Source organism: Petromyzon marinus, chromosome 16 (assembly GCF_048934315.1).
Source record: "Petromyzon marinus isolate PM22_M1 ecotype Great Lakes invasive population chromosome 16, UKy_Petmar_22M1.pri1.0, whole genome shotgun sequence".
Lineage (NCBI taxonomy): Eukaryota > Metazoa > Chordata > Hyperoartia > Petromyzontiformes > Petromyzontidae > Petromyzon > Petromyzon marinus.
In genome coordinates, this window is record NC_133682.1 from 7993484 (window position 1) to 8019726 (window position 26243).

Genomic DNA, 26243 nt, shown 5'->3' on the forward strand with positions numbered 1-26243 from the left:
CCGCGAAGCGCTCGAGCCGTCTCCACCAATCGCGGCGCGAGGAACGCGATGTCCCGTGCCCGTGCTGACTGCGAAATGCAAACGGAGCGCGAGAGAACAAAATCTCGCGAGACTCGCGCAAGGTGAAGTGCTGGCGAAGGAGGTGGAGCCGCGTCAAGTCTCGCGAGACTTTGGGGAGATTTTGAACGAACTTTTAAATGGCGGCGAGCGGTGCTCGGCCGTGGCGTCTCCACGGCAACAGAGCTCCTCAACCCTGAAGCGTTCACAAATATAAACGTGTAAACACGTTCTTTATCATCACCACGGTTAACAATTACAGAGTTTGTTCAGGTGGTAGATACGGGACGTCTTAAATCCTCGAGTATGGCGGCGTCTGGCGCGGACGCGGTGAGTGAATCTGTGGAGAGACTCAAGAAGAAATACCTGGGCCAGGTGAGACCCGCGAAGCGTGCACAGTTCCCCGTTACTCCACTGCTGAACCATACTTCACCACCCTGGTCACTGCGGGGGTGGTGAAGGGGCAGAAAGCATAGAAGGTGGCGGTGTAGACGTTACAGCACAGCAGTGTATTACTTCTGTAAATACCCTCGGCCTACCGAACACTGCCCTGCTTGCAGGCTTTCTCCACCTGCTGTGTTAATGAATGGTGGTCGCTCCACGCACGTCGCCGACCATCGAGGTTCAAACCCGCCCCAGCATTTGGCATGTGGCGAAATCGTACGAATTCCGTGTGATTTGGTCGGGCGTCTTGAGACGCGTGTCAATTACAGCGCAGCGCTTTATTGAACACGAGTTCATAGAGAGAGGAGAGGGAGCTCGTTGATGTTCGGTCGGTAATTTTTGGTGTCGCCCATGATGGAGGAAGGGCCATGCACATTCGTTATCGGCTCTAGGGGGCCCTGCGATGCCACCACACACGACCCATCTCACCGCGACACGTGAACTGATTAAAGCTCCATCTCTTCGGTTGAAGTTTTCTCGGACGCGATGCTCCTTCGCCACTCTGTCACTGGTCTCAGACGTCCATCAGCTGTCATCCCTTTTGTGTTAGTGATGTGTCCTGTCCAAGCCCCAAATACTGTTTCGTAACAGTCATTGTCTCTACAGTATTTGCTTCTTGTTATCTGTTTCCAAGTATTCGTTCATGCTTTTGAGATGTTCTCGTTTGTTAGCCTTTTGTTAATTTATTCAATAATTCCCCGTTGTTAATTTGAACTTATTATAATGACTGTGGTGAGCAATGTTGAGACTGTTAATGTTCTTTTATACATTTATGCGTACAGTTTTTAGAAGACATTTTGTTAATATCACTGAATGATTTTGGTGAAAGTGTGTCTCCTTGTTTGAGATGTTTCAACAATCTGAGGTTAATTTCGTTATACTGTACATGTATGATCTATTAACATGTATGACCTTTTAACATCCACATTGGAGCCCTATTAAATTAACTCCCAAATGGAGTACACACCTATGATAAAATAATAATTGACAGCCATTTGTCAATCTACTAATAAAGTCCTCCATTTCCATGTCAGTACCATGTGAAAAATATAGGCATTAATCTTAGAAACTACAATACTTAATGTAACGTAGCACAGTGCACTACTTTGATTCACATTTTTTTGGTTTGTGTCCTTCCTCCGCACCTCCGATTTGTACATGTTGGCTATGTACCGTGCGAAATAAGTTTGGCATAATCTACGAATATTGAGCATTTGACATGAAGATACTGATAGTTGAACACAAGATGTTGCTGTTGGACCTGTTGTAGACAGTTGATAAGAGGATGCTACCAGTTGGAGTGAAGCAGTTCATTTTTACCGCCCTTTATATGGGCCCGTGGCGCCTTTTACTGCATCTTGTTTGCTTAAGAGTTGAGACTTAGAAGCCTCGGCATTCTGGCCACTGTTTCTTTATTGTGCCCAAATCACAGTTTTGACAATCGCCAACCACCGTATTAATTCACAGCGAATTGCGGTGAGAGCTCACCGGGTTCAATACTGTGCACTCGACTCTTAATGCGTGCTGGTTACTGTTGATTTCAAAATTACTTTCAATTGCAGCACATTGTTGTTGAAGCTTATTACTAAATCTTGACTTAAAGCCTTCGTGACTGCAGGAATTCATATTCTTGGGTCTTTCGGTAAAGTCACGTAGATAGGTTCAAAGAAAATAACAAAAAACTACGACGTTTCGATCGCAGCACAAGCGACCGCGATCGAAACTTCGTAGTTTTTGTTATTTTCTTTTAACCTATCTATGTGACTTTATCGAAAGACCCAAGAATATGAACCTTATTACTGTCCTTAATTTTCATGGCTCTATTGGAAGTAATGAAACTCGACGAGTTTTCACCTAATTAACTGAAGGATAGGGTATATATAATAACATTGCATTAAATCAAGGAATGTTTTTGGGAACTGACTGACCGTAAGCCTCACAATTGTGGCGTTTCTGGATTTGTGTGCTGTTCCAGGACAGAGGAAACAATGTGAAACCCCCTGAACCACTGTGTGCTGGTGAGTCTGAAGGCTTTGTTGTGCACACACAAATAGCTTTGGTCACATCGATAAAAGGCAGAGATAGATACGTGATGCACGTGATGCGATGCTGTGTGCGTTCCAGATAGCGTGACCCAGGGCACTCTCCAGGAGCCAGGGATGTCGGCGAAGTGTGGCGGAATAAGGCATGAAGAGCGGGCATTACAAGACCTCTATTCCCTCATAAAGATGCATACACGCCGGTACGTGTGTCCAGAGCCATCATTGGTTGCTTTCCAGTCACAGTAACACCAAGTTTAACACGTAGGCTTTCGCGACCAATATTATTCATAATAAACGTTTTTGGGTTAGATCGCGTTATTTATAAATGTGTCGTAACCCTCCACCACCCGACAAGGCCAATCAGCAAAAAAAGTGTCACGTTGACAAAAGACAAATAGTTCACTACTTTAGCCCACCGGTGTGTTGAGTGAATCCACAACATTTACAGTTTTTGAGTACGACGTTTCGCTGGTAATTACATCCAGCATCATCGGGCAATTCGGCTAAAGTAGTGAACTATTTGTCTTTTGTCAACGTGACCCTTTTTTTCTGATTGGCGGTGTCGGGTGGTGGAGGGTTACGACAGCAGAGAGCAATGCAGCAAAAGCCATTGCTGTACTATGTTCCTGAATCTGTGCTGATCGCCTTCACCAAGCCACAATGACTAATGTGGTGAAGTATTGTCATATACCTTTCACAACACAGCAGTGGATTAACAAAAGGGATACACATGCATATATTTTGTGTATGGATGTGTGATTGTGTGCCGTGCGTGTCACAGGCTTGATGGGGTTTCGGGCCACCGGTCGGCAGGTGGGGGGACCAGAGAGGCAACAAGTGGTGAAGGGGAGAGTGACGGGCAGCCAGCCCACAGCCGCATCACACACGATGCCTACACAGAGACTGGTAAGGGTGGCAGTCAGTCAGCCTCACTTCAGACTATGTAGCCTGTCGTGGAGGGTGGCGTCAGGCAGATAATATAAGATGTTGCAGAGATAGTGATGTACAAAGTCCAAACAGTTGAAGCCACAACTTCTTACAGGCCAACACCTATAAATGTATCAACTCTGCCCACTTTTCAGTAATATGGCTACAATACCAGTAATGTATTATTGCAACTGCAGTGTTGGCAAAAGCGTCTGAGTGGAGCATCACCTGTGAAATATTTGATAGGGTTATACAGTGAGGTTATTTAATTGAGTCAAGGGTGTCTGTAACGTACGTTTGATACAGAGTGATTTTCCGTTCCTCGGTACACGGTTTGATTTATCCATTCTGTATGCATATTTTAATGATAATAATCTGCATGTATATGGTACCGTAATTACAAAGATTCGCATCTGTGTAATTCCAACACAGACGTGACGCTGACATCACAATTGGTCAAGGCGAGACCTGGCTTCACGCACCCACCCGGCACGGACTCCCGTCTCACCTCGCCGAGCAGGGTGGAATCCAGACGCAACCGCCGCAAAAGCCAGAGCTGGGGGATTCGGCACACAAGGGCAAGGCGACCGGGACGGAGAGCAATCCACGGCAACCCCTGCTCAGAGGACCCTGCTTGCTCAAGCCACGTGTCGTGGGAATGTTCAGGTTTGACATTGGTGTTGTGCTGGTGTGCATTGATGTGGATGCTCCAAGTTTAGTGGGGATGTATTCCTGTAATCGACTGACTTGGACATGGGATAGGTGGATCACTTGAAGCTGATGCCATGTAGTTGACTTTGTGTTCTTCCTTCTTGTGTGTGACTTATAGGCACTCCCAGTCCCCCCTCATAGTTCACTTAAAGTTTCCTACCCCTTACTATTGTAGGAGACATCGATGAAGATGAGTACGACGACGTTGAAGATGACGCAGCCAGCGATAGTGTTGACAATGGTCTTGCTGAGAATGGCGAGGACAAGAGATGGGACAGTACCACGGAGTGGAAGAGGAAGGGGGCTGACTCTTCGCTGGGGGACCTGCGACATGTCTATGCAGAGCTTGAGGCCATCCACAGCAAACTGCAGGTTCCTTTTCACTGTCTCCTTGTGGTTCCGTTCACCCTTCTGCACTAAAACGGGTCGCCCTGGCGGTTGATTGCACCATTGGTTGGCAGGAAAGATGGTGTTGCTTTTGTGCTTAGCGACCTCCCCTATATGCCGGCTTTTGTTGCCTGTCTATCTTGCAGCGGGAGAGTGCGGCGCTGGCGGAAAGGGCGGTGAGGGCTGCTGAGCGTGAGGGCCGTCTGGCGGCACGTGAGGAGGAGGTGGCAGTGCGGCACGGTGGCGCGCTGAACAAGCTGCGTGAGGTGCAGGCACAGGTGCAGGGCACGCTGCATGCTTTGCGACAGGTGGGTACACATGCAGGAGTTAGGCTTCGGGTGAGGTTTTACGTCGGTATACTAAAACTAAACAGTTGAAACTATTTTTATTTACCAGGTAAGGCTGGCTGAGCTATGTAGCTCTTTTTCAGAAACGACCTGGCCACAAATTGGTAGCTCAACGAAGTGGCTCATCATGTGGAAATTTATAGCAGCCAAATACTCTTCTTAAATTGTCAAAGATATTCTCACACACCATGGATGCCAAACTTGTTTACGCTTAGTTAAACAAATTAAGATCTATAATTATACAGACTATAGGGGGAAGGACTGTTAGTGAGCACCTATTAGGCCAGCATAGCACAACTGGTCAGCCTTGTCTCCCTATTGCTGATTAGGTTATTATTAATATACTGCATTTTGTACTCGTTTAAGTCTGAGTTGATGGAGAGGAAGCCAGGACAGGTTAAATCGGTTATCACATGCTTGTCATGTTATCTATGGCTGGGAATATAATTCTAGTCGCTAAGTGAGTAGCACAGTGTACTGACCACTGCTCCTCTAGAGACTACACACATACACGGTTAAACTCTTGTCCAGCAATAATACGTTACGTCGTCCACCCAGGCTCTGGCTGGATTATGCATATGCGTTACACACCCGTGTCTGGCTGTCAAGGTGACAAACCTTTGGAAAGCTGCTCGTGAGCCGTTCGCTTTCCGTATCCCACAGCAACACGCTGCTGAGGTGCAGGAGCTGAGCGAAGCACTGAGAGAGAAATCCCGGGAGAATAAGCGAATAAAAGCCTCGTTTGACACACTGAAGGATATGAACGATTCCCTAAAGAAGCAGGTAAGTTTAAAAGTAAAATGCAATTAACATTTGATCCTTATGGCGGTACCCCGGAGTACCAAATAACTCAAAATGGCCGAGGCAATTAAATATTTTATTTCTGGGACAAGTGTGTACTTAACTCCGCGACTGGGGGTACCAATCAATCCGAAATCAGTGCTACTCTGCGATGTCGAAACACAGCGAGGACGATTACGCTGAAACCCTGAACGCTCGTATGCACCATAGTGCATCGTGTACAGCTCGTCGAGATGAGTCGATTGCCGCATCGCCGACCATCAACAGACTAAGAATGACTGCATCACGGACATTGTGCGAGAGCCGGGGTACCGCCATAAGGTTAATTTTTTTCTCAGATTGTTTTTTTTTTAGAGTGCTGTTGTCTCTTAGATAGTCATCGTGGAAATAGTATTGTCTACATCCCTTACAGAGACATTTATTTCTGTTGATTACGAATATTGTGAAAGCAGTGGGTCAAGGCGGTTATGTCCATCTACTATTAACCCCAGCCACACATCGGTAAATTAATTAGCAGTTGCCGACAGTAAGGCCTTAAACCAGAGGTTGGCAAACCTGAGGCTCCAGAGCCGCATGCGGCTCTTTTAATGACTGCTTCGTGACATTATTCACGTGCATTGTAGGTCTTGAAAATCTGATTTTTTTTACCGAATTTGAAAAAAAAGGGTCTTGTTATTTTGGTTGCTGATCCCTGCCTTAAACCATGACATTACATTCCCCTTCATCAGAATCTGTTTTGGTTTTTATTGTGGAGGGAATATTGGTTTTAACATAGATTGTTTGGTTTTTAGATATGAGAGTAGTGTGTTATCAGGGGGTTTGTGGCCGATTTCAAAATAGCTTCAATTCTGCCACCTCAAACCCTCTCTCTGTGTTGCCCCAGATGAGCGAGCTGACGGAGCAAAATAAGCGGCTGGAGACCCAGGCACACCGCGTGCAGCAGCGGTTGGAAAACCTGCAGGTAACAGCAGGCATCACAAATCAAGATATGCGAAGGAATTTCATTAAAGTATCAAAGCAAAATGGGGATTAATTTCACGTAACGGCCGGTAAGGAAATCTGAGCATCTTTTCCTGAATAATTGGAGCATCACTCCTTGCTGCGTTGTGTGCATTGCCTCTGGCACCTTGTCCATCCACGTTCACCATTTTTGCCGTCACGGTTGGTGCATCCTGCAGAGGAAGTTTGACTTCCAGCGTGCGCAAAAAGGACGGACTGTGCTCCTCACGCAGGCCCACAATGGCCAGTTGCGGAGAGCGTTGGAAAAGCCAGACAAACAGCCGCCACCGCAGCCTCACAAGGTCAAGGTAACTTGGAATGATGTCAACACAGTGCACTGACTGCCAAGCATGTAGCAATGGACCCCCACTGTTATTTGATGTCACGATTTGTGGTTGTGATTCGATTCAAGAATCTGTTCTCTTTGGTCTCTTTTTGATGTTTCTTTTGTGTGATTTTTTTTTATTCTTGTACAGTTTTATTTATACCATAAAGATGTAAATGTATACATTTTGCAGAAATTAGTAAGCAGGAATAGATAATTATCACAACATTGGATAGATGTGTTTTAAGTGTAACAATCAATTTGATCTATTAAACTGCATTATCACTTGCCTGTTGACTGCTCATGGCACCCTCTTTTTAAAGATTGTGCATGTTATTCAGTTTGCTGCCGAGAGTGTCATTTACATATAGCAGATGAGCATGACTAGGGCATCTTCGTGTCTTTGCCGTGGGCTTTGGTCACCAGCAGGCAAGTGTGGGGCTGTGTGAGCTGCTGGGGCTGCTGCTGTTGTGGGTGCCGGACCTGCACCCCTCACCAGACCCGAACGTCGCTCTCTCGCTGGAGAAATGCAGCAAGGTGGCGCCCACCTCCCATCAACACTGCATACCCTGATAATTAATTTACTGCTTCTAGTGATGGTGCCATGAGAAATCCTGCAAAATCACTCATTGTAGTCCCCCTGCCTCTTATTGCACATATATACATCTGCGTCTGCTGGGGATCTGTCATTATTCACCATTTTAATAGAGATAAACACCTAAAATAAAGCCCTGAAGATAAAATACTTCAAGATTGTTAAAGAGATCATGGCATGATATTGAATTCTAAGCTGCTGTAATTTTAGGGTTTTGTGTTTTTAATGTTTTAAATATGTTTAATTTGTGTAGCCAGCATCATGTGATTCTACAAACATTCTCATTTATAACTGTCACATGTTAAAGAATGGCATTTGGAAGCTGACATCACTGAACTAGTTCTGAAGTTTCTGCATTTATTACCTCTAGTCCACTCTATACAGTGCCATAGTGCACCTTTTCACATTCCCTGCTATGGAAGTGTTTGTTATGTGGCAATTAATCCGATAATGTTTGGTCGTCAAAGTTAGAATATTCCATTTTAAGTGAAAACTAATTTTATTCGTGGTTGATTCATTTTATTTAACCAGGTGAGAACCCATACAACAACGTAGTTTTTGTGCCGTTGTAGTGGATTCGAATTAGGTGCACACAACTTCTTGGGAGGCAACACTTATTTATTAATGAACACAACAGTTAACTCTTACATTACGCATAGGGTGGTGACCACCGACTTACTCTAGCTAACACACACTTCTCAGATACTCTAGGGAGGTACAGCCTCCTGTTTTGGTGGGACTTACATGTCTACCGCTATCCTAGAGTCCTCCGGCTGGGACCTACACACAGATCTCTTGCTAACCTAAGGAGGTACAGCCTCCTGTTTTGGCGGGACTTACTTACACGTCTACCGCTATCCTAGAGTCCTCCGGCTGGGACCTACACACGGATCTCTTCTTGGCGTCTTCACGATGCATCTTCATTCTTGATACGGGCAGCAGCGAACCTCGTGAGGAGGCTGCTTATATGGGCCTTGGCGTGCCCGGGCCCAGCCCCGGCCACGCCTCCCTTCGAGAACCCTCTCGAAGCCCCCCTGCTATCCACGTGCCCCCCGAGGTGCCCCCTAGGCCCCCGGCCCCCACTGGGGTCCAGAGTCACGTGTCCAGCCGGGGTCACAGAGAGTGCCACGACCTCACACCACCCTCGTGGCCTCCCGAGTCCCGAACCGGCCCGGACGTCATTCCTGCCTCCAGCCGGGATGACGTCATGTGTGTGTGTAGACCCGCGTGGTCGTGACGCTCCCCCGCATAGTGACGTCACATGTGTGCGTGTGTACACAGTAGTGATGCTACCATCACTACATCGTCATTGGTGACGAGGCTGAGACCAACAGACTTGGTATGTACTCTTTGGTTTTATTTGGTAAAGTCACGTAGATAAAATAAAACAAAAGAAAACAATTAAATCACGACGTTTTGGAGGCAACACAAGCTTCTGTCTTCAGGTGGAATAGTCAACACAGAATATCTGTGTCAGGAGCACAGTTCAGAGACGACCGGGATTATATACAGGTTAAGGGGGTGGGAGGAGTCAGTAAGGGGGCATGGGTGGGTGGGAGGGCTGGGTTAAGCAGCCTTTTGATAGACTGCTGCGGGCAACAACCACTTCGCACTGCACGAGAGTGGGTAAAACCCACCTTTTGTTATGCTGCGTGGGGGGTCGGGGGGAGGATTTTGAAAGCGGCGGCAAACGACTGTTAAATTATAAAGTAGCTAAAGTTTGATATACCACTGAAAAAAGGAAATGGCTGTACAAAAAATTGAAAGGCAGCTAACGTTTGACTTGATTTATAACATCTTTCCAGTGATTGCTCAATTTGAACCATCCTCTCGGTTGAAGTTGTGTCTGTGTTTGTAAATCTGGATGGCCTCGTGGACAAATCTCTGATAATAACCGGTAGGTTTTCAGAGCACCTTGGTATCGGAGAAAACAATATCATGATCACCCACAGCGTTGTAACAATGATCAGCCACGGCAGAATAATTCGTTCTGCCGTGTTTCAAATCTGATTTGTGCTCGCGAATTCGGTCAGAGATATGTCGCTTCATCTCCCCGATATAGCAGTCCCCGCAGGTACAACTCAATTTGTAAACACCGGGGTCTGTAAGTCAGGAATAACATCCTTTACTGACGGGATCAGATCACGGATTTTGTGCACTGTGTTGAACCGGACCTGGATCTTGTGTTTGTTTAGAATTTTGGAAATCTTTTTAGTAACGCCTGCTATGTATGGTAACGTGATGATTTTGATCGGAGTGTCAAGTGGTTTCTGTATGGTGGGAGAAACAGCTTGGCGGATGGTACGGTCAGAGTAACCGTTCATCTTGAGGGCCAGATGTACATGTTTTAATTCACTGGTCAGGTGGTGTTTGTCAGAAATGCAATGAGCCCTATGGATTAACGTTTTGATGAGAGAATTCTTCTGAGTCGGGTGGTGGTGGGAATCAGGTTTCAAGTAGGAGTCTGTGTGGGTGGGCTTCCTGTAAACAGAATGTCCCAAAGAGCCATCAGGCCTTCTCTCAAACAGGACATCCAAGAATGGTAGCTTGCTATCTTTCTCCACTTCCATGGTGAATTTGATGGAAGGGTGTCTGGAATTGATGTGGGCTAGGAAAAGGTTCAAAGCTGGGAGGCCATGTGGCCAAATGACGAAAGTGTCATCCACATATCTCTTCCACAGGGAAGGGCTGAGGGTGGATGTCTGGATGGCGTCTGATTCACATTTCTCCATGAAAACATTGGCTATCACTGGTGATAAGGGGGAACCCATGGGGGTATCAAATTGAGCAATCACTGGAAAGATGTTATAAATCAAGTCAAACGTTAGCTGCCTTTCAATTTTTTGTACAGCCATTTCCTTTTTTCAGTGGTTGTATATCAAACTTTAGCTACCTTATAATTGAACAGTCGTTTGCTGCCGCTTTCAAAATCCGACCCCCTACGCAGCATAACAAAAGGTGGGTTTTACCCACTCTCGTGCAGTGCGAATTGGTTGTTGCCCGCAGCAGTCTATCAAAAGGCTGTTTAACCCAGCCCTCCCACCCACCCACGCCCCCTTACTGACTCCTCCCCCCCCCCTTAACCTGTATATAATCCCGGTCGTCTCTGAACTGTGCTCCTGACAGATATTCTGCGTTGACTATTCCACCTGAAGACGGAAGCTTGTGTTGCCTCCGAAACGTCGTGATTTAATTGTTTTCTCTTATTTTGTTTTATTTTATCTATGTGACTTTACCGAATAAAACCAAAGAGTATGAATCCTTGCAGTCACGAAAGCTTCAAATCTAGACTTGGTATGCTTAATCACCTTGACACTTTATCAGGAATAGTTTTAGCACAATACAAATAATACGTTTCTTTCATATATCTATGTGAATATGAAATTGAGTAGAGTTGCTTCACTCTTTAAGCGGATAGGAACAATACTTAGTGGTCTAGCAAGATATCGCCTTCTCATATCAACATAGAAAGCTCATGTGAATGACTTCACAAGAGCATTACTATCTGAGACTGACAGCATGTCCCCTCATGGCAAAGGGAAGATATACAAAAAAATATTTACATACCACTGCTTGTGTTGTTTTACTCTGTATGTTTGACGTGTAAAGATTTAAGTAGTCATTGAGTGTGCCGTTTACATTTCAAGGGTTATGATTTTTTAAAATTTATTTTTGGAGTTTCCAAACAAAAGAGAGCATCAACAAAACACCAGAACAAATGTTAAAGTAAATACGGAAGTCTAGTAAAACTGTGCTAATGGGTGAGCTGCCTTGAAGGATACATACACATCGAGGTCCTTGAGTCACAGCGGCAGCTTGGTTAAAATGAGAGCGGTATCCATAATGTGATGCATTCGTCACTGCGATAACCATTGCTTGCTTTTAATTATTACTACGAGTCACTTATTATTTGCACTGCTTTAATCACTGCCTGCTTACGACTGACTGTTGGCTAATTAATTGCTGCACCATTAACCGTTCCGTTGTAAACACGAGTTAATACTAATTGTCACTGACTGCTGCACATTATTTTTTTTAACCACGGCCTGCTGCACAAATTACTGCTTTACCACTGACTGCTACCATAATTACTACCCTATGTCGAGCTTGAAACATTCTCTGCTGCCCATCCAATTTTTGCACCTTTATTTACTGCCGTACTATCTGCTGCACCTCCAACTGCAGCCTCACTAACCGCCACCCTCTTGCTGGCTGTAGGCCCTGCCACTGGTGGTGGAGCAGCTCTCCTCCGTGCCATCTGTGAGCAAGAGGCTGCAGCTGCCACTCGTCAATTTTGTGCTCTGGGCTCTGGGCCGCATGGATGGGACCTCACAGGTAGCGTGCACTCTCCATGGCACTACCTCTGTCTTTTGTTCCTAACACCATGACTTCTGTCAGGATTCCTCTATGCCTGTGCATGTGCTGTCTCATCCCCTCGTGGCTCCAGCACACTACACTCACCGCGACGTGCCGGCGCCTGGGAGAGGAGCTGTTCAAGCCGGGCGGGAGCACGCGCGGAGCAGAAGGGTCGGCTGAGTCGTCGCCCGAGCCCAAGCCCCATATGGGGGGCAGCTTCTTTAGGAGCTCGGAGCCCGAGGTTCGACTGCTCTCCTCGCTCGTCATCCTCCGCACCCTCTCGCAAGGTATGAACCAATCTCAACGAGGGCCCAGAGCACTTATACAACCGCAGCAATAACCCCATACTTATAGTACCCTGACCCCTAATACAATTCAATACAATTTGGATTCATCTCATGGCGCTGAGCAAATAGGGAGAATGTGCATATCTTGGTAGCGTGTTGAACAGAGGGTCTTTTTGTGAGTTTTTTTTCAAAGGGTAGAAAAGGTAGGAAAAGATACTGCGGCATGAAGAAAGACGAGACAACAGTGAGGTGAGAATTAAGACATTTCATAGAGTGAGGGGAAACAGTCATAGGCCAATGAGAAAAGGAAGGTCTTGAACCAAGACTTCAATGTGGGAAGGGTCTGGACAGTGCCAACAGTTAAGGAGAGGGTGTTGAGGGCAACTGGGGCAGCAGAGATGGTGGCCTTCATTTGAAAATGTTGTATGGGGGTTTTGACAAGGTCTTGATTTCTGGAATAGAGAGGATGGAGTGGAGTAGAGATGAGAAGGGGATAGGTAGGTGGTGGATAGTACATTGGAAAATCTTAATGACAGGAATACTAGCTATTGCCCTAGCATTAACACTAACCCCAATTGTAGCCTTAATGTATCATGGCATTTACTACAAGGAGCTGCTATGATATAATGATCAGCACACTGAATCAGAATCTTTATTTAGACTGGAGGAATCTGATGAGCTATGAAACTCTCTTTCACAGATGTCCAGTATAGGCAGGTCAGCAAGTTACAACAACAAACTGAATGCATAGATCACCCGTTAGATTCCTTCTTCTGGATCAATAATTGAAACAATTGCCAATGTTTCTTAAATCCACCTGCCTCTGTCCACCCAGCAGTATAAATATGTATACACTCAATTAGTGGGGGGTCACATGTGGTGGGCTAAAGTGTGGGCTACACCCTCATTCAATACGTGCAAGAATAGACCAAATACCATCTGGAGTTTGCGCTAGTGGAGGCAGTTCCACGAGCAGTCGCGTGAGTAAGAAATTGCAATTGGCCGGCCTTTTTTTAACGTTTTTAACAACTACATTTTAATATAGCTATTCAAAACACTTAACTTTAAAACCTTAACCATACCAATATCCCTTACCTCAACCTTTAATATTATCTTTATAAAATGCCGAATGACTGGAACTGTATAACAACCCACAGCTTACTCGGAGAGTGTGTGATTTGTGCGGGTGTCCACAGCGGACGTGTTGGCACAGGTGCTGGACAGCGTATGCTCAGACCTGCAGAGTGAGCAGAGCAAGCGGCTTTTTGTGAGGCACGGCGGCGTGGCGGTGGTCACGGCGCTGCTGACGTCGCCCTGCAGAGGGCTCCTGGGCGACGCTGTGGGCGTCCTACTGCTTCTAGCGATGAGCATAGATTCCGGTACAGCACATCCCACCCCCCCCCCCCCCCCCCCCGTTGCAGCCCACAGTCTTGAGTCAAAGGAAGAAGCAACACCTAAAAAAAACATTCTTATTATCTTGTAGTTATTAAACATGTAATTAAGTCAAGATTGTGATGCATTTAAAAAAGAAAATGTGAATCCTTTTGCTTTGTCTCATTTGCATAAGACAAGTTTGAAGCTTTGTTCATGAGAAAGGGCTGTAAATGTAGATGCTCATACGTGCTAGTGCATGCCTGCCTGTTTAGGCTGTGTGGAGGAGTTCCTGGCGGCGTGCAGCACAGAGGTGTGGTTCCGTTCGTGCTCTCAGCTGCTGCGCACGCCACATCTTGACCCGCTAATCCCAGAGAAGATGAGTGTCATCTTGCAGAAGCTCTCCAAGATCAAGTATGACCCATGATGGGGGTCGGACTGCATAGTACACTGTCAGGGGTTGAAGCAGGATTCCAACCAGTGTGCCCTCAACTTGGAGGACACTACAAAGCATAGAGCGCTCATTTTCAGTTAGTGCTGTTTGACGGAAGTGTATGAATTAAGTAGACAATATTTCTATAACATCTTGTTTGTAACATTCAGATGCATACACAGTCACTTCAGTCAAAGAATAATGACATTTATTTGTCCAGGAATGCCTCCTGGAGTCTCAAGAATTTGTCTCCAGGGTCCTAGATTGTATGTTAAATGTATTTCGCAGTGTACGTAGCCAACTGCTAATTGGAGGTGTGGGAAAGACAACAAACTAACACATAAAAAGCAGTTCGAAACAAATGAGTTTTCAATTTGGTTTTAAAAGTGCATAAAAAGATTTAGATGTTTAGCCAAATATTTGAGGAGTTTTACACGTCAGAGAAAACCCGACTACCACTGGGTCCTGCCCCCCCCCCAGCCATAAATTAGGAAATTGTCATGCTCTGTAAACATCGGCACTTGGGAGGCAATGGTGGCTGGGTGTGTCTGGCCAAACCACCTGCCCATAGCCTATGCCAACGTTAGATGCTTGCTAACATCACTTGCCACAAGTGTATGAAAGATATATGGAGTATCTGTCATAATTTATTTGTCAGGCTGTATAATTTTGCCAAATGTGCCATAGATCCTCCACCACACATAGCAAAACCAATAAAATTGTAACTTGTAAAAATATTTTACATGTCCATTATTGTTTCAGCTCACCGGTAAGTTGAAGAATAATTATCACATGTAGCAAATCGATGTGTTTAACTTGCAACAATGCCAATCATATTTAGAACAAGATCCAGTAAGAATAAAATCCAGGGTATCAAAATAACTTGTTCAATTGACCTGGCTGCTTAAATATGTATGTGTGCTTTTGTGCAGGACTAACCGGCGTCTGTTCGAGGCATGCTCCCTTCACATCCAGCTGCAAGAGATGCTGCGTACAGCCGAGCCACATCAGGTGTTTCTGGCTGTCAACCTGCGCTCCACCCTGCACCAGCTAGATGTATTCCGGGGCACCTGCACCTGAGGGTCCCATCACCTCACTGCTTGACGAATGGGATGGAGGGATAGGAGTCCACCTGATGGCGCCGTCTGCTTGATCTGTAAGCACATGGTGAGCTTACCATTAAAATGCACTCCCCTGGACAGCCAACCTCCACCTGATCAGTTTGTACCAAGTCAGGCATTTTTTTTCTATTGCAGAAGTGCAGTACTGTAATTTGCATAGACTTGCCACAGCATGCACTCTGTATGTAGAACTTCTTTCGCACCGTACGTAGCCAAGCATGCTAAGCGGAGGCTCCGATGATGTAGAGTGGATGTTAATTACTCTGTAACATAATTTAACGTGTCGGAGGCAGTCTAAATCCCAAGTATGGAAATTACATGCATCCGAGTTAGGAATTTTACTTGTTCTCCGCGTATGTATTTTTTTACAATGAAGACAATCTCCAACATCTATTTTTCCTAAATAAAGGATATGCTATATCAGTTCTGACTAGTACAATGTTTTAAGTGTGAAGTCAATTCCAGTCAGGGCTGCGGTTCATGCACAATGTTGATTTTATGGCGACTAGTTTTCAAAGACAAGGTGTGGTGCCACACGGGTGATCCAGTGCTTTAGAAGCAAAGGTTTGTGAATAATGCAGATTTGTGAAAACTTGAAACCTGCTTTGCTGCTTGGTGACCAGATGGCAGTAAATGGGTTAATTAATCTATCCAGACACTTGTTTTGTGGTAGGGTACTATTTAGTTTTATATTTATGGAAAAGGGATCTGATACTACCTTCTAATATGCACGGTTTTCTCCAGGTACTCATTTCCTCCCGTGCACATTAAAATGGAATTGGCCAATATTCCAATGCAGGACATTATAAAAGAAGACCTACAAATTCCTTTAGTTACCCATAAGTCTATAAAAAGACACCAGCACACTTGTGTACAAAAGCAACCTTTATTTTTTTCACGATAAAACATGTTATTTCATCCAGGCTGTAAAAACATCAATCCTCCACAACACGCTTTGCCTTATCCTGTAATTTTATCAGGCGAGCGAGCTTCTGATGTCAGGTATCTTTCTACACAGGCAAAGCCGTTGTTTGACAAAAGAAGTTAACATTTTACTTGCAGTGTGGCTGTTTTCAAAGACCAACTACAGCAGAACCTCGATTGTCCAATATGCAGTTGGACCCCCAAGGAAATGACCCCAACATACAAGTTTATCTTGTTGGCCACCCAGTGGCTCACATCAGGTGTGCAGTCATTACTTACCCTCGGTTCAATGCACAATTCTATCATTCACCCAAATTCTGAGCTAATGGGGAAAAATAACCCAGTGTAAGGTCCCATTTAATGGCCAATAGATCAGGCAATGTGACCGTACTGCTTATACCGGTCTTTTTTTCAGGTATGCTAATTTCTTGAATGTTATCAGCCCTAACCATGTGTCCATCAGGAAGTAAACACCTGATATTAAAAAATGTCGACTCAGGCCTCATCCTGGGACTTCGTCTCCTTCCATTAATGCAAACAGCCTTCTGACTAATCATATTGGAGTGGCGTATGTAGTAAATAAAGGTTATGTGCTTACATTTGTTCTTTAAGGGTGCAATTAAAACACACCTCAATAAACTACAAAACATGCTTTTAATCCACAACCTACAGCATTTTTCTGGGTACAATGCACTGTATGTGTCCCCTGTGAGCTTTTAACATGACATGTCAATGCAGAAAAACCTGAGCTAGAATGCATTTTTCCACAGTGCAAAGGGTTCAGTTTCTTCTAATATCAATGTCTGAAACCGTGAAATGCACTCTTTGGTGCTGAAGCTGACAAAAAAGTTAACTTACACGGGTCAGCCTATTAAGTCCACATATCTGATTGCCACCCACCCCCTTCGACTAACAGTATCAGAGGTTCTGCAAAAATAAAACTATGACCTGGCCAAATGGTAGATGGTTCAGGTGGTAGAGGCGGTCACATCTCAGCTGATGATTTGTCTTAATTTACTCCTGAAGGTTTGTCCTCGAAGACCAAAGTGCATATATTTACTTAAACCCAACATTGCAACTGTGTGGCTTCTTTAAGGGAGGTGAAAGAAAATTAAAACAAAACAGAAAAAACTAAAGTAGTAATTGCAATAACACTTTTGTTACTATGCACAAATTGCAACATTTTTCTTAAAAATAAAAAAGTAGTTTGACCGTACGCTGCATGGAGACGCCTTTCCTGACGCCACCACTGTTCATTAGTGCGCGTGGTTTTACACAGTTCATTGAGACGGCTCACAGGTACTCAACAAGGACAGCTTTCCCACTGGGTGAAGGACACGATTCTGGCCGGTGACTTGACATAGACATGATTTATGTTGTGAAGCGGGTGGTGATGGGCCTGAGGGGGCAGGTCGGATACACTTTGGTAGTTTTTTGGAACGGTACGGTGTGTTGGAGAGTGAAATGCTAGGTTAGAGAATAGTTTGTCAAGTGAGTAGCAGAAGGGTATGTAAATATACATTTTAAAGGGAATTAATTGGTTTGGAACATGAATAGAAGTATGGTTTTGCTTGGAGAGCTAGCTGGAGTTTGACCGAGGGTGAGCTGTGAGGTTGTGTAGTGTTCTAATGAAGACCGTGGTTTGCAAAGTAGGAAAACGGTCTGGAAAGTAGGTGATCGAGTTAGCGAGTGAGTCGAGACTGTTTTTGGTCCTCAAAAGATGGTGAGCAGGGCAAAGACACCGTAGAGTAGGGCACATGGGTAGGCGACCAGCAGCTGTTGGCCCTGCATTGCCAAGGCTGAGATGAAGAGCTTGGAGGCCGATAGGCTACACCAGCCAATAATCACGGCTGCTAACACCACACCCATCGTACCCCTGCACACAGCGCACAGCCCAGACACAAAGTACAGAACAAGACATCGGCTCAATTTAGAATCAAGATAATTTTTAAGAGGTGGCCAAGTGGCTCAGACATCAGAGCACTGAGCTGGCACCACTAACATCCTTTGTTTAAATTTTGATTTATAGCTTTCGTGACTGCAGGGATTCATATTCTTGGTTCTTTCGGTAAAGTCACGTAGAAGGGAAACAAACTTTCTTGCTGTGGTTTTCACACCTGATTATTGCTTGTGTTGCAGTCGAAACGTCGTGAGAATTTTATTGTTTTATATTTTTATTATTTTGTTTCCCTTCTACGTGACTTTACCGAAAGAACCAATAATATGAATTATTAGAACCAATAATATGAATCCTTTGTTTAATTTGACATTTTAGTGACCTATAATTAAACCAGGTTCTCAAATGTAGTGAGTTTCTACTCAGGCCAGTGGCAAATGACTGCAAAAAACCCATCACATTCAATTTGGTTCTGCACTCATTTTGAATTCTAGTTTTGTCATGCCATAACCATTCACTGTGTAAGGCTGGTTGGGAAAGTACTGTTCCCTGCTGTATAAACCAGAGGTCACTTGAAAGGATGTCAGAGGTAGCAAAAGGCAGAGTTTGACTTGTATATTTGGGGGGGGCGGGGCAGGGGTTTGCTTTGTTCCTCACATTCGGAATTGTGGGCACATGGATTTTGTGTTTTTATATCTTAATTGTAAACTACTGAAAATAAATTAATAAATGCGTCTAGTTTTGGGGGCGGGGGGGCATTGCCCCCGCGTGTCCCCCCCCCCCAATCTCCATCAATGGAGGAAGCTTTGTGGTATATGCTTCCATGGGCTGATTTAAAACAAAGTGCTTTTCTGTCACAGGTCCAAATAGGCAATGTTATGACACCATTGGCACAATTGAGATAAAAGGGGGTAAAAAAACCCCACTAAAATAAAAAAAATCACGTCTATTATTACAAGCAGCTGATTGTCAGGAAAGTCCAAGAAATAACTATAACTACCTCATTGTATGACAAATAATGTTTTTCAAGGTGAAATACTTCCACCTTAAAGAGTATATTTAGATTAAGTACTTTTCAAACTCCAGTCCTCATGACCCCCAATGGTGTAGTTTTTTGTGATTGCCATTCTGTTCAATTAAAATGCAAATCGCGCTGCTACATATTGCCAGGCACGTCATGCTTGGCAATCAAGAAAAGCTGCGCAAAAGGGGGTCTCGAGGATGAGTGTGAGAAGCATTCGAGTAAGGATGTGTTTTGGGATAACACTCAGGATAAAACATTATAGTTGATGAGGCGGTATAAAATCCAGTAGGCATTTAACAATACATAAATTAACATCTATTATGCTCCTGACACATGCGTGAACGAATGCATTATTTTTTATATTAAAATGTTTACTTTCAGCCAACGGAACAAATTAGACAGGAAACAAAGAAGACAGTTTTGAATCATGACCCTGAATCGTTGCAAGTCATCAAATCGCAGGGGAGGCCAAACGTTGAATGCTGGGTATTCAGTATTTCAGACTGGAGACCTGGCCTAGTGTTGTAAGTGTATCTGAGGGGGCATGCAGCAGACCACTCACTTGAGCGAGAAGAGGATGGCGCAGCCTGAGAGCAGCACCATGGGCAAGAGGCAGTAGCCAAGCACGCTGGCCACGCAGCCAAATGACACCCCCGTCATGCTCATGAGGTTCAGCAGAGAGAAGACGGCCAGGCAGCCGATGGCACTGATACCGTACACATAGCCAAACTGCACCTTGCCAGCCTGTGACAGCACCACCGCACACATGGGTCCAGAACCAAAAAAAGCATTTACACAATGTCAGCATTCTCATTGTCTGCATGTTACGTTTCTTTCTTGTGGGTCAGGGAGCTGTCTCATTCCAGTGCATTACAGAAAGATGAACTTAAAAACCGAGAAAATGGACACCCTAAAAAATCCAAGTCCTTGTTTGTTTTTACGATATGTTTGAGGCGCTATGAATAAGCTAAAATAAAATTTTTCTATCTACGTGACTTTACCGATAGACCCAATGAGTATAATATATTAGCTAACCCTGATTTACAATTGTTTACTAAAAGGAGGAAATAAAATAAACCACAATGCTGGTGATCAGCTATTTCAATTCTGTACATTTTGGTGGGGTTGAAGGTGCATTTTGTATTGCAGTACATGGTCTATGGGCCCCATTACCGTTTTGGTGAATGTTGCTTTTTGTGCAATTTTTGACAAAACATGCCAATGTCTGTTAATGGGAAAAATCGCAAGGCAAAGTGTTTTAGCCTTCATGTCGAAATATGAATGTGGCACTATCATAGAAAAACCTTGAATTCCACGTCTAAGCATTTCAAGGCGCTCTGCTGGAATAGTAGTCTTCTTAGGAATCGTCTCTAATTATGACGGTTATCTGAGCAGATGTGCATCATGACTGGAATGGCGAGTGTTCTTACCAGCAGCAATGTGGCCCCGAAGGCGAGGCAGAAGACCACGGGCCCCGCCAAGTCCGTCTCGTTCACTATGCTGCCATCGGCGATCTTGAGCGGGTTCAGTACTGTCAACGTCTTCTGCCAGATGTGGTCAAAGTTTATTCCCAGCTCTACAGTCGCAGGTGTAGGGGTCAAGTGGGAAGAAGCCAATCAGACAAAACCTCTGAAAAAAAACATATGTGACTACCCGACTTGGCAAAAGAAGAGGTGGGTCATGTGGTGCGATCGGACATGGTGGCCCGAGGAACGGAAAGAGAGATGGCGCAGGACAAGGCAGCATGGAGAAGGTTGGCAAGGAAAGCAGACCCCACATTGAGTGTAACAATCGGGTGGGAGAAGAAGACTACCAGACTTGGCCAGTGGTCGGGTGCATAACAGCTTCAGAATAAAGTACATTCCAAAAAAACATCTCTAATCTTTCTTTTTAGACACATCGGCCGTTTCCAGGGCTTGGGAACGTAATTTTATGCTTCGTTAAATATTTTGTTTATAAATAAAAGAATTATCATGATGGTAAAGCACACGCTATAACAATTCTAGAATTGTGAAACTCCCAAATATGTGATGTGGGCAAATGGCAGTAAAGAAAATGGGTCCATTGTCTGTCTTGACCTCTGAGTGTTATCCTCTCATATGCTTCATTTTTCTGAGTATTGTAAGTTTTCTCCTACATGAAATAAAGCACGTGTTAAAGTATAACTACGGTAATAAAACTTCATATCGCAGGACCACCCGCTGAAAAATAATTTTGACACTTAGGTTTTTCTGGATATGGAAATTATATTATTTATGTATCTGAAGTATGTCTGCTTAAAAATGGTCGTCAATCGTTCATTGTTGAAACTGACTCCAAGAATTGCCTCCCTGATTCTTCAGCTTCTTTTGCATATGTAGTGCCACAGCGCCGACTGCTGTCCAGCAGCGGCAACAGTTGGCCCACACGCCGTCGAGCATATACACGGGTGTGCCGGCAGGGCTGAGGAACTGGGGTAAGGGTCACGGAAGACCTCATCGGGAGGCCCCTGGAACCCTCTAGTGGATTTGAGAAGGGAGGCGCGGCCAGGGTGGAGGGAGGCGTGGCCAGGGCGGAGCCAGGCCACGCCAGAGCCAGGCCGCGCCGAGTAGACTAAAACCAGTGGAGAGCGAGAACTCGGGGCTGCCGGTTCGGGGAGTGGACTCGTTTTGTCATCGCTGCCGCCTTTGCCCGATAATTGCACGGTCGGACAGTAGTTGGCTGTCTCGGTCGACGCCGTCCGTGCAACGCTGTCAGGGTTGTGTTTAGGCCGGGCTGTACGGCAACGTGGTCGAGAGAGGAGGCGATCCGTGTGAATGAGAACGGTCGGAATTGGTGTAATGGAAATAAAGAGAGAGAAGGTGCCTCCTGCAACTACCTTGTCTCCAACTGAGTGTGTGCTACACACACACCGAGGACACTACACATGTAACAACTCACCCCTGTCATCCTTTAATGAATTGTCAGAATTTGGAGTCATATTAAAAAACTATTGTCTCATTCACACCATATGATTTGCATATTTTAGCTATTCTCATTTGTCCTGTCTAGTTCGCACCATGAGCCCAAAAAAAAATCTGCTTTAATTGGCATACATTGTAAGAAATTATTTATTTTGTACGTGACTTGCAGGTATCTTAAGGATAAGTATCAATGATAATGGGTGAATTAATGACGAATTATATTTCCAATCCAGGGACATCCCAGCTGTGTAAGAGGGCCTCACCTTCGAGAAGAGGTGGCTCGTCGTCGAAGCTGCTGCCATATGTGTTTTGTAGGGGTGCAGGTGCCGTGTATGGCTGTGCCGGCTGGAAGATCTGCCCTGCGTACGCCTGCTGGGATGGGGGAACGTATCCCGTTGGGGGCGCGTACCCGTACGCGCCAGGGGGAACACTGCAATGCACACAGCACCCACCGGTGGAAAGATCGCACACAAGAGCACTGCATCTCGCCACTTTTCTATTTTTTTCCATTTTGCATTATACAGCGTCACCAACCTTGGCTGGCCAACATTGTGAAGTATGGTCAAACAACCCCAAACAACACGGTAGCACTTCCCCACCTGCCCAACCAAATTACAATAATTGTCCCGTGACAAACAAAATTGATCTTTTTTCTCAGCCACCTTGTTTTTTCTAATTGTGTAATTTCCATGATCACAGTGTATAGCAGATATGCATACACATATAAATACACTTCACAAACGATTTATCCCACAATGTCCAGTGAAGTGAATATATACATAATTATATTATTCATGATGTTACTGTTATTGCGACTTGCGACCCAACACCAGCGGGTTCGTGGCAAAGAGCAGGCTCAGGCATTGCATTAGTACAGTAATCGTGAGAAGTCATGTTTTGCATTATAACTGAATAACGCTAAGGTGTTTGCTACTGTGTGGCTCACCAAACGTGTGGTACACCCCTGGTGTGTGGTACACCCCTGGTGTGTGGTACACCCCTGGTGTGTGGTACACCCCTGGTGTGTGGTACACCCCTGGTGTGTGGTACACCCCTGGTGTGTGGTACACCCCTGGTGTGTGGTACACCCCTGGTGTGTGGTACACCCCTGGTGTGTGGTACACCCCTGGTGTGTGGTACACCCCTGGTGTGTGGTACACCCCTGGTGTGTGGTACACCCCTGGTGTGTGGTACACCCCTGGTGTGTGGTACACCCCTGGTGTGTGGTACACCCCTGGTGTGTGGTACACCCCTGGTGTGTGGTACACCCCTGGTGTGTGGTACACCCCTGGTGTGTGGTACACCCCTGGTGTGTGGTACACCCCTGGTGTGTGGTACACCCCTGGTGTGTGGTACACCCCTGGTGTGTGGTACACCCCTGGTATACCACACCATGAGTGGGACACTTGAGGCTGCTGCCACTATACCACCGCACCACACCGGGTTCATGCCAATCCAGCCCAGCATAGCAGCTCAGGAAGCACCAGGTTGTTTTCCAGTGCAGAACCAAAGCTGTGCCACTGAAGTCACATGCAACGATTAATCCCGCCTCTTGTCCTGCTTGGTTCCTGAGCCAGATTTCAATGTATTGTGAGGCCAGAGTTTCACAATTTGGGTCTGACACAGCTCAGCAAACATCCAGTGAAAAACTACTAATTGTGAGAGCCCCACGCTGGCAAAGCTCGAATGTGCCAGTGGAAAATGGGTTATGAGGGTAAATGCTGCTGCAGGGAGGACGAGTACATGGTGGAGCTGTGGTCACGCACCCAGTCTCATACTGGTTTCCACCCTGGGCGTAGTTGAAGGACTGGCCTTGGTCCTCGTAGCTGTACTCGGAGTTGTAGAAGTCCGTGGCGATGTGCTCTGGCTTTCCAAAGTTGGACATTTTTAGTCTTTGTCTTTTGTTGCCTTGGAAAGAAAATTGGTTGTTAGAAATATGTAATACATTAAGTAAGTGTAAATCCTCGTGTCACTCCACTACAGGATGAAGGTCTCCCAACACTTTGTTGATCAAGAGGGTTCGTTTGAGTGCACCTCACGCTGGTAAGTGGAGGTTGGTGGAGGAAGGGGAGGAAAAGCACCGGCCACTGCTCCATCTCCACCACACATTCGATGCATATCAACACGTGTTATATTCCGGCACGAGCCGCTTCATTCATATTACTTAAAATCAAATGCTATCCGCTGCCATTAAATCATAGCTCTTTTCTTTAATCGTAGCACACGAACAATTGTAATTAGCCAATATCAGTTATTGTAATAGGTTTTACCCTTTTAACTGGCACAAAAACTGACACCTTTATACAAGGGATCATGTTTGCAATAACCACAACACAAGCAGTCAAAATGCAAACAAAAAAGACAACTCTGATAATAATATGCACTGTCCTTGAATTTGATTGGTCCACACCCGAGACGGCTGTTCTTAGAGCCTAGTCTCCACTGGTGTTGGACCAGAAGACGCCAAAAGGCGTACAACTCATATCTTGTTACTGGCAAAGGAGGTCTCATAATGTAAATGCTCACCCCGAGCCCTCAATACTCTGATAGTGCGCTGTTTTTGAGTTGTACGCCTTTTGACGTCTTCTGGTCCAACACCAATGGAGACTAGGCTCTAAGAAAAGCTGTCTCGGGTGTGGACCAATCAAATTCAAGGAAAGTGCATATTATTATTATCAGTTCTCTTTTTGTTTGCATTTTGACTGCTTGTGTTGTGGTTATTGCAAACATGATGCCTTGAATAAAGGTGTCAGTTTTTGTGGCAGTTAAAAGGGTAAAACCTATTCCTATATCTTGTTACTGGCAAAGGAGGTCTCATAAAGTTATTGTAATGTTACTACAGTAAGCTGTAATCGCCAACTCACCCTGGTTCCTCATCACCAGATGTTCAGCCACAAATCAACAAACCGTGTCACCTCATTTCCTTTTGTGGCCCTGTCACCAAAACTGGACCCTTCCACATTCCCATGGCGCGAACTATCTATAGGGGCACCAAACTCGGATTAAAATGGATAGCAGCCACTCGCCTCGGTTTACTCCCAATAAAGGGATGTAAGAATTTAGGAATATGTTTAATGGTGAGTTTTAAATACAGAAAAACAAGGCGAGCCACTAATGGCTCCTTGCATATGTTACTCGCGAGTGTAATACAATACAGTACTTAATTTGGCGCTGCTACCGAGACGTCGGTGGTGCACAAACACAAATAATAACACACTCAACACATTCTTTATAGCGCATCGTGTGGTGTGGAGGGCCAATGTCCGAAACGTCGCCTACTGTATATAGTGCTTTCCCCTATAAAGGCCACGCGCGCGGCGTTACTGACGAACGCGTCGGGAGTTTAAGGCCAGTGCGCGCATCACAAGCAGCGACGTCCCCGGCAGCGCTACGGCGGACTGCCCGCCCAATTCACCATTCGAGCCCTCGCTTCTCATTCCACAAACTCCTCCTTCAACCAACAGCTCGCGTCGCACGGCCCGCAGCAAGCACACGGCTCGTGACACCCGTGGACTCCCCCGCCAGTCCGATCGGGCCCGGCACGGCGGCTCGGTTAAGGTCGCCCTCCGCCCCGAGCCACGTAGGCAAATTCCCGCTAGGCGACCTCCCCCCCGCAACCCACCTCCTCTCGGATCCCTCGCACTCCCTGTGCCGGGGGTCCGCCGAGCCGCCGCCGCCGCCGGCTGGGCCAACCTCACCGCGTCTGAGCCGGGAAGCCGCGGCAGGCGACGCGGGGCTCACCTTGCTGCGGTCGTCACGGAGCTGTTGGACGACGCCGGGGCCCTTCTCGACTCAGCTCGCTGGAAGCGGAGGGGCCGCCGTCACGCGAAATGACGTCAAAACGCGAAACGGAGAAATGACGTCACGCGAAACGGCGGGTTGACGTCCCGGACGTCATCCGCGAGGGGGTTTCACAGTGCGAGTTGTCTCTGGCGGAGGCTAATCAGTTTCAAAAGACAAATGTTTATATTTTACTGGTAGGAACGAAGTTGTAAACTGAGTGTACCAGCCTGCAATAGATTAATGTGTCCGTCCGTCCGTCCCCTTTCAATACTTTAACGAAGTGAAATCTCGTGCTGTTGGGTGTAAAATCAGCAATAGACAGCGCAGAGACTTGATATGTCTTATTGCACCCAACATTTGGAAGTCACATTATCTCATTTGCGAACTTCTACCAGCCCACCCTGCAGGGACCTGTTTTACTACTATGAGCCAGGAATGTCTGTGTGTCCCGCGCGTGACGTCACTCCACC

The 26243-nt window shown here is 45.7% G+C and overlaps 2 protein-coding genes across 4 annotated transcripts; one reads left to right on the top strand and one right to left on the bottom strand.

Annotated features, from left to right (window-relative positions):
- Positions 1-96: 96 nt before the first annotated feature.
- CCDC138 (coiled-coil domain containing 138) lies at positions 97-15626 on the top strand. Of its 2 annotated transcripts, none has more exons than XM_032955289.2 (16): positions 97-432; positions 2477-2519; positions 2626-2743; positions 3325-3449; positions 3903-4136; positions 4357-4553; positions 4715-4876; positions 5579-5698; positions 6600-6677; positions 6895-7023; positions 7467-7577; positions 11854-11970; positions 12083-12278; positions 13475-13657; positions 13925-14063; positions 15015-15626. In XM_032955289.2, exons 1-16 carry the CDS (start codon positions 364-366, stop codon positions 15160-15162), a joined length of 2169 nt encoding a protein of 722 aa, XP_032811180.1. In that variant the 5' UTR covers positions 97-363; the 3' UTR covers positions 15163-15626. The 2 variants fall into 2 exon arrangements, with proteins under 2 accessions (XP_032811180.1, XP_032811181.1); XM_032955290.2 differs by having other exon boundaries at positions 7470-7577.
- A 444-nt stretch (positions 15627-16070) lies between these two features.
- On the bottom strand, positions 16071-25863 carry YIPF5 (Yip1 domain family member 5). Of its 2 annotated transcripts, none has more exons than XM_032955300.2 (6): positions 25732-25863; positions 23757-23898; positions 22254-22420; positions 20479-20624; positions 19611-19792; positions 16071-18003 (listed from the first exon to the last, which is right to left on the bottom strand). In XM_032955300.2, exons 2-6 carry the CDS (start codon positions 23873-23875, stop codon positions 17841-17843), a joined length of 777 nt encoding a protein of 258 aa, XP_032811191.1. In that variant the 5' UTR covers positions 23876-23898; positions 25732-25863; the 3' UTR covers positions 16071-17840. The 2 variants fall into 2 exon arrangements, with proteins under 2 accessions (XP_032811191.1, XP_032811192.1); XM_032955301.2 differs by having other exon boundaries at positions 25613-25745.
- Between the last annotated feature and the right edge of the window lie 380 nt (positions 25864-26243).

What these genes read in the sequence shown, in the direction of transcription:
- CCDC138 (XM_032955289.2), top strand. Translation starts at nt 364, where the DNA reads ATGGCGGCGTCTGGCGCGGACGCGGTGAGTGAATCTGTGGAGAGACTC. An exon ending in ATAAAGATGCATACACGCCG is followed by an intron (nt 2,744 to 3,324) that starts GTACGTGTGTCC and finishes TGCGTGTCACAG; the next exon opens with GCTTGATGGGGTTTCGGGCC. An exon ending in CGATGCCTACACAGAGACTG is followed by an intron (nt 3,450 to 3,902) that starts GTAAGGGTGGCA and finishes ATTCCAACACAG; the next exon opens with ACGTGACGCTGACATCACAA.
- YIPF5 (XM_032955300.2), bottom strand. Translation starts at nt 23,875, where the DNA reads ATGTCCAACTTTGGAAAGCCAGAGCACATCGCCACGGACTTCTACAAC. An exon ending in CGAGCCACCTCTTCTCGAAG is followed by an intron (nt 20,625 to 22,253) that starts GTGAGGCCCTCT and finishes CTGCGACTGTAG; the next exon opens with AGCTGGGAATAAACTTTGAC. An exon ending in TCGGGGCCACATTGCTGCTG is followed by an intron (nt 19,793 to 20,478) that starts GTAAGAACACTC and finishes GTGCTGTCACAG; the next exon opens with GCTGGCAAGGTGCAGTTTGG.